Source organism: Sinocyclocheilus rhinocerous, unplaced genomic scaffold, assembly GCF_001515625.1.
Source record: "Sinocyclocheilus rhinocerous isolate Xijiao unplaced genomic scaffold, SAMN03320098_v1.1 scaffold402, whole genome shotgun sequence".
Classification (NCBI taxonomy): Eukaryota; Metazoa; Chordata; class Actinopteri; order Cypriniformes; family Cyprinidae; genus Sinocyclocheilus; species Sinocyclocheilus rhinocerous.
The window spans coordinates 1,148,797-1,159,878 of record NW_015626336.1 but is presented as its reverse complement, the minus strand read 5'-3'; the positions used below and the strand labels follow the sequence as shown (position 1 = coordinate 1,159,878).

The 11,082-nt window shown below is 36.3% G+C and overlaps 1 protein-coding gene across 1 annotated transcript in view; it reads left to right on the top strand.

Annotated features, from left to right (window-relative positions):
• The first annotated feature begins 1,205 nt into the window (after positions 1-1,205).
• Positions 1,206-11,082, top strand: part of LOC107711294 (paired box protein Pax-2a-like) — a 37,012-nt gene continuing 27,135 nt past the window's right edge. Inside the window, exons 1-5 of the mRNA XM_016516268.1 lie at positions 1,206-1,778; positions 3,053-3,218; positions 4,441-4,638; positions 7,756-7,835; positions 9,109-9,228. Of these exons, the coding sequence (XP_016371754.1) occupies positions 1,736-1,778; positions 3,053-3,218; positions 4,441-4,638; positions 7,756-7,835; positions 9,109-9,228 (607 nt within the window). The 5' untranslated portion in view covers positions 1,206-1,735. The remainder of the gene's footprint in view (positions 1,779-3,052; positions 3,219-4,440; positions 4,639-7,755; positions 7,836-9,108; positions 9,229-11,082) is intronic.

Genomic DNA, 11,082 nt, shown 5'->3' with positions numbered 1-11,082 from the left:
AAGGCTGGGAGGGGGTCTCACAGAGAGAGAGAGAGAGAAAAAACCTAGCTTTGGGGAAGGTGTGCAACGGAGGGTGAAATTAGAGCCCGCAGTGCTACATATTGTACCAGAAGCTCCTCCAAAAACACCAGGAGAAAGAAAAATCATCCTCTAACCTAACTAGGAGGCAGACTAGCCGACTTGCCCCCTGCGTCCCTCAGAGATCCGTCCAAAATATTTCCACTTTACTGCCGCTTTCTGCAGTCTTTATAGTGCCAGCGAGTATTTCATTCTTTGTTTATAAAATATCACCATGAAATAACCAAACATAAAATACATTCTAAAAAACATTGTTAAATAATGCACGAGGTAATATTGCGTGCATTAATATTTTAAATAAAATGATAATTTTCCATAAATTCCACTTAAACCCTTGCAAATCTTGAAATCACATTTTGTAGTTAAATATTTGTAATTATTTAATTTGTAATTATTTTTATTTAATTTAGAATGACTCCCATCAAATCTGCAATTCGGTATTCGTTCATTATATTTGCTTTCTCATAAAGCAAAGTGTTTTTTATGGCAGATCTCTGAGGGAAGTCGCACGGAAATTCACTCTTATAAATTACAGGCACACCATCAAACACTGAACACGTACTTTTTTTTTGTTTTTTTTGTCCAGGTGTGTCTGAAAGAGGCCAACCCCGAAGTATCGAACTTAAATGTAAAGAATATTCTGATATTTATAGCCTATGATAAAACAGCTGCATTTGCATTTCTTATAGGAATAATATAGCCTATAATATTTATTAATATATAATATTTACTTTTACCTAACACCTAAAAAACCTGAATTGAGACTGTAAATTAAGTACGACAGAATTAGAACTAATACAGTAACAATACAGTGCTGCCTTGCAATGAAGAGAATACAATACAATACAACAATTTCAAAGCTGTAATATTTTCTTTTGCCTCAAATTTTGTAACGATATATATAAAGAAAATGCGCAATTCTGATTTGACAGAATTCCTCATAACTCGTAAACTATTATATCACAAAGAAAAGCAAATTATTTGATCTCATCCTCGCTCAATTTCCACTAAACTCTCATTCACTCAGAGGCGCAGAGTTTCTCCCTCCCCTTTTGGAGTGACAGGCGGATGGAGCTTCATCTGAGCGAATCACAAAGTGCTGGAATCTACTGCCTTTGTCTGATACACTCATCCATAGCGGCGAAAGGGGTCCGCGTAAAGGAGGGGGCTGGAGCTTTTACAAACCAACACGAGCGACCCAAGTCCTTCAGTCCCGGGCCTTGCGCGCGTGCGAACGCATCGGGTTGTTATTGAGGGAAAGCTGGGCACAGGAAACCCGCAGTCTCCAATGGTTCTGCTATCTGTCCTCCATGCGCAGAACCCAAACCCGGCAGCCCCGCACCTGCTAACCGAGACCACCGGGATATAAGAGATACTAACACGCGGATGGATGGGACAAACGCTGGAAAACGAGTTCTGGGGAAAGCATGCGTGCTGAAAACATTTAAGCATTTATTGCTTTGAGAGCACTTTGTTCTGACCTCGAACGCACGGTCATGTCTGACACCTGACAAATCCTGCGTCCATTTGCAACTTTCCGAAGTCCCCCTCTCCTCGGCTGGATTCACCTTACATCTTCGTTTCTTTCACTTGTTCTGTGTGTAAGAAAGACGAGACGGCGACTTCAGTTGATTACCTGCCTTTTCTCTGTTATCCGATGGATATTCACTGTAAGGCAGACCCCTTCTCCTCCATGCACCGTGAGTTACACTGGAGTTTATCTGGAGAATGTCTTTCACGTTTGAGCCAATTAAGATCCTAACTGGAACAGGACATTATTAGGCTTCCGGATAAAAATAAAATAAAAATGACACTGTTCTTATATTGCATTTAGGGGAAATAAGATAATACATAAATCAATATAAAACAGAAACATTAAAGAACTCGGTTAATAATCGAGATAAATGTGCCTGCGTGTGGTTGGTGGTGGAAATTAAAACATGCGTTTTTTGCATTTTTATTTACAAAAAAAGAACTTGAATGCAATGAATTAAAAAAGACCAAAATATTGATAATATTGGGAAAATTCCACTTCGATTTAAAGCAGTAAATATTCGTGATTTTTCAAAGCAAAAACTGTAAATTTGAAAATATAACATAAGATTGCTAAATGGTTCTGCATCAAGCTTTGGGCTTTTAATTGAATTAAAATGGAATGTTTTTTAGAAAAGCAATCAATTGAGAATAACAACATGTAACGTGATCAAACAAAACTGTTTAATAATTTATATCTAGGGAATGAAAACAATAAATGCTCGTGTAATTTAATCGGTCACCTACGAGTAACAAACCCCAGTATTGTTTCAACAACAAGAACAGGAGTTTAATGTACATCACTAGAAAACATTTAGAGGAAAATAAATGTAAAATTTTCGACCCTGTAGAGAATTTGTGAAACGCTTTAAAAATGCTACTGACAGTCATTATATTTGCGCATCTGTGTTACATCTACAATGGATTTAGAGATATATACAAAACATATATTTATATTTAGAAACAGATATATTTATATATGCATTTCTTTTTGTATAATAAATATAAATGCATTTGCATATAATATTGCAAAGTTTTAAAACATTATTATAGAAAATAAAATGGAGTAATAATAATAATAATATTGTAAATGAACTAATATAATAAAATATAATATCGTATAATAGTATATGTTTGTGCATGTTTTTGCTGTGTGTATGTGCATATCTATAAACCAAAATAATGCAGATCGGTTATGCAGAATTATTTTATCATTGCATATATTCGTTTTCGTCTGTTTATTCCGTGACTTGATGTGAGTAGTCAGGGATTCATTAGCACAAAGTGCGGTTGATTGCAGTTAACCTTTCTTGCGTTTTCTAACTCGCGTGTGGCCGCACAGAACGCGCCTTTTGTTAATTGGGCGAATGTGACGCACGTCACTGACGGCCTGTATGTAATGTTATGTTGTGGGTGTTTGTTGCTGTTGTCTCCTGTATAGGGCACGGGGGAGTGAACCAGCTGGGCGGGATGTTCGTGAACGGAAGGCCTTTACCTGACGTCGTGCGCCAGAGAATCGTGGAGCTCGCGCATCAAGGGGTCCGACCCTGTGACATCTCCAGACAGCTGAGGGTCAGTCACGGCTGCGTCAGCAAGATCCTGGGCAGGTGAGACCCTACAACATGAGATTTACTCAGTTCAGAAAGTGGGCGGGATGTTCGTGAACGGAAGGCCTTTACCTGACGTCGTGCGCCAGAGAATCGTGGAGCTCGCGCATCAAGGGGTCCGACCCTGTGACATCTCCAGACAGCTGAGGGTCAGTCACGGCTGCGTCAGCAAGATCCTGGGCAGGTGAGACCCTAACATGAGATTTACTTAGTGCAAGACGCCCCATTAAAGAGCAACGCAGCAGTTGATATGTTCCAGGTGCTTTGTGTCGTTTTTCACATTTTTTTAACCTTCACTAACTTACAATCAAATTTTAAAAGTAGAAATATTAACGTAGTCTCAAAACACACGGGATGGATACCAATTTTAATAGAATTAGCAACGTACTGCAATAGTTTTAGTTTGAGCACAAGACGAACTATCCAACATACTGTCGAAGAAAATAAAATGAAAGCATTTGCTCTTTTTAACAGCGCAGAATTGAGAATCATGCACGTTTGCGTTTTCCCCTGATTGTTACCCAATTTGAAATCAACTAAACCAAATGAATCACTTGAGCTAAAGATCCATGATTTTAATTATAAACGGGTTTCCATCTCAGACTATAAAATTCCAAAAGTGCTTTAAATGCCTTTTATTTTAGATAAAAGGGACAATTAAATTATTTTGGTCTGGGGCTATACGTGCTTAAAAATTTATTATTTGACCAATGATTTGAATGTTTTAAAATGACGAATTATTCAAATAAAATTAATATGGTAGTTCGGGCTATTTCAACAAGGTCAACAACTAGAAGTAGAAATGCTAATGAGCTTGTTCATTCATTGCCTCTCCATTTTATTAAATATAATAAATAATGGATTTCATAATAAATTGATTTATTAATCCAAAAAATGTTTCTAACATAAATTGATTTTAGCTTAGCTTATTGTAGTTTGGTCATCCCAGTATAGAATTGCGTTTCAAATAGATGTTTTCTCTCTCTCTCTTCATCTTAGATTAATAAGTGGGTAACTAAAACAGATGGGCTGTTTAATGTCCTGCTGCGCAAAATTTTAAATTAGTATTCTAATCATATGATAATTTCCTACTAGTGCTGCTATGGGCCGTGTTAAGTAGCTTAGATAAAACATTTTCATGGCTTTGTTAGCACGCATCTGTTGTTTATTGTCATTAGGTTTGGTCAGGTTAGGAAAATCAGATTTGCACGTGTTTCTGCAGATATTATGAGACTGGCAGCATAAAGCCTGGAGTCATCGGAGGATCCAAACCTAAAGTGGCCACGCCGAAGGTGGTGGATAAAATAGCGGACTATAAACGCCAGAATCCCACCATGTTCGCCTGGGAGATCCGGGACAGGCTGCTGGCGGATGGCATCTGCGATAACGACACCGTCCCCAGCGTCTCCTCCATAAACAGGTGAGGAAACCCAGTCATTTATCAATAACTGATGTGCCAATAATTCAGTCTTCTTTTTGTGTCAGTAATTTTCGAGAGAAAACGTCTTTGGCGTTTCTGGCTCCCGTCAAGACGTTTTTTTTTAACAATCTTAGCCTCTGTGTAAATCTGCAATAAAGTTATTTGACAATAGTCTGTTTGTGTTTTTTCCCGATAACTGATCTTACCTGAATGTGGTCGAGAAGCGGACGGTTGCTATGGTTACCAGCTCAGATGAAAGCGCAAACGTTTGTTAAGCGCACCTTGACTAAATTCTAATCGTGGCTTTTAAAACTTTAAATTGAATTAAACCGCAAATATTTGAAACGTACCTATATTTAAATGCAATACTAATTCATTTGACGCCCATCGACTTATTAGAAAATTACAAATCATTAATAAAAAAAAATAAAAAAAACAGTATAAACTTCAATCGAACCGTCTGAACACCATTCGTTAAAGGGGACAAAAATGGAAATTATTTCCAATACATGTATTTAAAATCGCTTGTTTTGAAGTAAAAATGTTCTGAAATTCATTATAATGCATTTTGGTGAATATTAGGCTATCCATTGTTGCAGTGTAAAGCTCTGTTCTGTGGCTCTGCCGGTGGTCTTGTGGATGAAATTCAATCCCCTGCTTCAAACTACCGCAACAATGACGGACTGAAGCTCTAAAAGCTCATCTGAGCGAGTGAAAACCGATCAATGAACGGCGATCAGACCTGGTAAAAGAGACACACAGCTGCTCGATTAGAGTTTATACCGCTATTTATCTGCTCCTTCTATTTGCTAAAATAATCTATATTAAAAATAAGACTGGAGTTTTCATATTTCATCATTTGCAGCTTCCTAAATTAACAAAATCAAGATTAGAGACTAACAGTATTGCTTATTTGTGTAGAAATGAATAGTCTAGAAAATGCATTCTTAATGTGTAAATACTGCTGTGAAATAATATAATGAAAGTGTGATTTTTTTAAAAATAATTCACAAGGTTTTACTTTTAACATTTTTATTTTTGTTCCAACTGGAATGATTATCGATAATATACCACCTAGCCTACAAATATGGGAAATCTGCAGTATGCATAATCCATGATCCAGTAGGATCCTATTTGCATCCTTAAAATGGTGGTTTAGGGTGGTGTGTTAGACTTGTGTGGAAAATCAAACCGGTAAAAAGAAGCAGTGAGGCGCTGAACTTTGGTTAAGATTCACTCTTCCATAAAACCAGACTCTGCATTACATTTTAATGAGTCGATGGTGAAGAATAGAGCGCCTCACACAACAGAAGAGAAGGCTAGAAAAAAATTCATTTCATGCCTCATGGTCACCTAAAAAGGGCCATTTGAACGTCTTTTGACATGAACTTGGGAGATAAATATAAAACGTACGTTAATGTTATTACCCAAGCCCTTAAACGTCTCTAAAATCTAATTGAATTCAGTCTGGCTATTTTGAAACAGGAAACAGGTCTTTGTTTATGATGGGAATTAAAATATGAATGCAGGCAAAAGTGACTCCTTTTTAAAGACTGTATTAGCAATAGCTTATAATTTATTCCACCTTTACGTCTGTTTATAGTTAACAGTATGTTGATATACTTACGCATGAAGCAATGGATACGGATTATTGAATAAGGCCAAAACCAAGCTGAATCTGTTAATATAAGATATATGGGAATTCTGATAAAAGTCAGCTTGCAACTTGCAAAGAAGAGTTTGCGGATGCATTCAGTTTTGGGTGTACAATAAGAGAATCAGTTGCACCTGCAACATCTTGTGCTTTATTCATTAAAGCAAAATGTTGCATTAAAGAAAAACGCTCTAGTTGTGTGTGCAAACTGAGACCGGGCCTGTTGACAACATGAGGTTGATGTTCAGACTCGCAACACTTTTCTTTAACATACATTATTAAGTGTTACAGAGTTTCTGTTGTACTAAAGTGTCTCCACAGCCAACAAGTGGCAGCACCGAAACCGCCAGACTTATAAAAACCTCCTCAACGGCGCTCAATATTATTGATTCACATGTAAAGCAATTTTAATATTTCTTCCGAGGATTTTCAGACACAACACAGACATTAATTCACTCTTCCAAATGACTTATTCAATAACAGAAACATAGATTGTGGATAAAGTCTGCGGATTTATTCTCCCCAGGCCATGCGAGGGGGTCAAACTATGGTTTTAAAGAGAGAAATGAAATATAATATTGATATGTTGTCACTGCACGTTCTTTCCACTCTCTGTTTCAATGCCCCGAGGATACATCCCTAAAGCTGATGTTTATTTCCGCAGATATCAATATTAGCAGCACACTCATTTTAATGGAAATAAATTTGCACTTTGAATAGTATCCGCGGTCTATTCTAAATATTTTTACAATCAATAATCTTCATGAGGCATGAAATGAAAAATACGTCACATACAAAAAAGCATGGTTTTTGCATGCAGCACAAACTCTTCGCTTCCAGTGCATTTGTTTGCACGTGTCTGCTGAAACAGAAGCAATGCCGCTGGTGATGAATAGATCTAAAGTTTACAAATGAGCGTGACAGAGGGCCTTTTTTTTCAAAGTGCTGTTCAGATTAACAGAATCAAATGCTGGCGTAAGCTTGTACACCGCACTGAGCAACTATTGCTTTCCTGTCACATATAATTTATAGCTTTCTATTTGCATCCCGGTACCCATGTGGCTAATTCCGAACTTTTTATCCTAGAGTCTAGATCAATAGAACCTCATCCACGCTAGAACCCAGCCTGAGGCTCTCCTCAGGACCGAAACTCACACACACACACACACACACACAGAGGACGATTATCGAGGTGAATTGTTGTGATTTCATGCTTTGTTTGCAAGATCACTCAAGGCAAAAGAGCTCAGAGAGCTTTTTGCTATATCTTACTTTAAAGGTACAGCGAGTCTGCTTCTCGCTCGGCTAAACGGGATCTGAGCGTCTGCGGTTATCCGTTCTGTCTGCTCGGAGATATATAAAGTAAATCTGAGATTATCAGAGAGAGACAGACGGACATAGAGCGACACACTGCATTGGCTCTGGAGTTCCATGCGAGTGAATGTACTGTATTTACTGTGCAGGATCATTCGGACGAAGGTTCAGCAACCGTTTCACCCCTCACCAGATGGCACGTCTCTTTCCACCCCAGGACACACTATAGGTAAGATCACATCATTAACTCCAGGGGCCATCTTTGGACCTTTGTGGAAAAGGTCATCCCTCCAAATCAAATTAAGGGCCAAAGCGTTCTGCTCAGAGCTGGATATTACCTGCATCTGGAGCAGATGACAGAAGAAAAACCACAATCAGATGCCTTCCTACTATGTCATAGCGGTTTTGTTTAAAAGTACAGATGCACTCTAAACTTTTATCATCTTTTAATTTGTTTCATGGCCCTGCATCATATTTGCTGAATGAAATCCAATACTTTTTTTTTTGTTTACTAATTTTGAGGGGCTGAGTCTGTTTTGCTTGAGCACATCACACTTTTTCAAAATATGATGCATTTCTTAGCATTTTTGCTTTGTAAGATGCCAAAGTCAGTTGTATAATCCCATAAATATCAGAAAAACAACCATAAAAATTATTTCTGTCTTCCTCTGAGCCAGATTACAACTATTTGTTTCATTCTTGGCCCATTTTCATATGTATTCTGAAAAGCATTTTGTGCCTAATCCATTTTTTTCCACTTCTTTGCAGATTGTAAGTTAAATTTTTCATTTTGTATACTTCTTTTTTTTTTTTTTTTTTTTTTTTAGTTGATTGCTTTTGTTATTGTAATAAGTGCATTAATTTATATAATTTGAAAAATCTTCATTCTTATTTTGTGAAAAGGCTGTATGAGATGGAAAGTTGTATTAACATTTTTGAACTCAGCATTAGGTAATATTAGACATTTTCTGCACATCAGCATAAATACTTAGCAGAGCTAAATCATATCCAAATCATGTAAAGTGTAGGGGAAAATTCTGAGACAACAGTGAAATGTAAACTAGGGGATAAAAAAGAAAATGTTTTAAGACTCAGTGGCATAAAATGAAGAATTATACAAGATTATGCACATTTTAGGTGACTAATCAAATACAGGTAAATTAGTAACATTGATTATGTGACAGATGATCAGATTTTCTTGCTTTCATTGAAGCTTAAGATACTCTCAAATCATGCTGGAGAATATGATCATCAGCTTTTGTTCATGCTGTTATCATGCAAAAGAGAGTTTGTGTTCATTTTTACATCTAAATTGTTATGCTGATAGCGTCATTTGTAATAATGAGCATTAATGTAGAAAAATCCAAAACACTAGTGGTCTCAGACTTTTGAACCCCAAAGTATCTTTGGGAAACAGATCAAATGCAAGAGATAAGTGATTCTAAAGTGATGTTATACACATCATCTACCTTCTCTCTCTCACTCTCTTTCACTCTTTATAGTCCCCAGTGCAGCATCTCCTCCAGTCTCCAGTTCCTCCAATGACCCTGTGGGCTCCTACTCAATCAACGGCATTCTGGGAATCCCTCGCTCCAATGGAGAAAAGAGGAAAAGAGATGCTGGTAAGTCTGCGGTTTCTCTCTCGTTCACATTCTTTTGGAGGACACGCAGAAAAATACTCCTGAAGCCATGCAGGGCTACAAACAATAGGATTCCTTTTATTTTTCAACTTTAATGAACAACAACAACAGCAATTATTATTATTATTATTAAACATCTGACTTCATAATTATTCATATTTATATAAATTTTTAATTGAATTAATATTGTTACATTTTAGCATTTATATTTGTATTTATCTGTTCATAAGCGAGCATATGAGGTGTATATTTGGATAAGCAGAAATACCTGGAATCTGATGACTGTGCTTTTGTATTATGCATTCACACTCAGTTTTCTGTTTAAATCTACTTCGTTTATTTTTGGCATATAATATTCGGAGCAGATTGCCCTTGAATGTGTAATGATCGGGTGCAGTATTTATCAAGTGTGTGACTCAGAGGGAGGCAGAGAGGGGTTTGATGTGGTGATGTGACCCCCATAGGAGCCCCCCGTTATTAATCTGCACTGCAGTGATTAAGAGAGCTTCAGTAATTACATGTCAAGATGATGTAGCCAACTAACAAACTCAGTCAAACAAGAGCGACAAGAGGACCTCTCTCTCTCTCACGGCGCTTACTTTGACGATCGTACATCTGGTCAATTTTGCAGCCAATTCTGGCCAACGATCATCCACTTATTGTATGATTTCAGATTGACATGCAATATATGTATTTCTTTTTTCAAAGATAGTGATACTTTTATTCAGCAAGGATGCATTAAATTGATCAGAAGTCACAGTAAAGATGTTTATCATGCTATACAGGTCAAATAAATCCTGTTATTTTGAACTTTCTATTCATTAATGCATAATAGTTTCCACCGAAATATGAAGCAGCACAACTATTTTCAACTGATAATAATAATAATAATATTAATAATAATAATAATGATTCTTGAGCAGAAAATCAGCATATTAGAGTGATTTAAGGATCATGAAGGATCAAATGATGCTGTAAATTGAGCTTTGCAATACATGAATAAATTACATTTTAAAATATATTCAAATAGAAAACTTAATAGTTCTTTTAAATTGTAATAATATTTCACAATATTACTTTGTTACTGTATTTTTGATCAAATAAATGCAGACTTGTTGAGCATAAAAGTCTACTTTCAAAAATATGTAAAAACCTTACAGACTCTGACCTTTTAAAATATTTAGTATATTAAGTCACAATATAAATTATTATTAATTAATATTTCATATTAATTTTATTAATAATAACTAACATTAATAATACATTATATAAATGATTCAAAATATACTAAAATATACAGTTTTGCTTGTGGATATCCACATAACATTACTTTACATATCTCAGACAAAACTTTGCATATCTTTCAAAGAGTTTATGCCTTTTGGCAAATCCAGTGACTAGTTTTACCTCAAAAGTTGCAATATAGTACAACAATGAGTGAGAGAGAACTAAGAGAAATTATAAATGCCCTTACATGTTTTCCTGTCAGCTGACTTTGACGTCACAGCTCACCGTCTTTGCTGTCGAAGGGTTTTGTGAACAGTGTACATTCATATGGTGTCATCAGAAGCCAGAGTTGTTGTGATGTCATTTTCTTGTGGCTCTAGAGAGATTATGTATGGCATAAATGATGCGTGGCAATAGGTGATTAAAGGGGTCATATGATGTTGCTAAAAAGAACATTATTTTGTGTATTTGGTGTAATGAAATGTGTTTATGCAGTTTAAAGTTAAAAAAACACATTATTTTCCACATACTGTGCATTATTGTTTCTCCTCTATGCCCCGCCTTTGTTGATTTTTACAAAGCTCATCGTTCTGAAAAGCGAGATGTGCT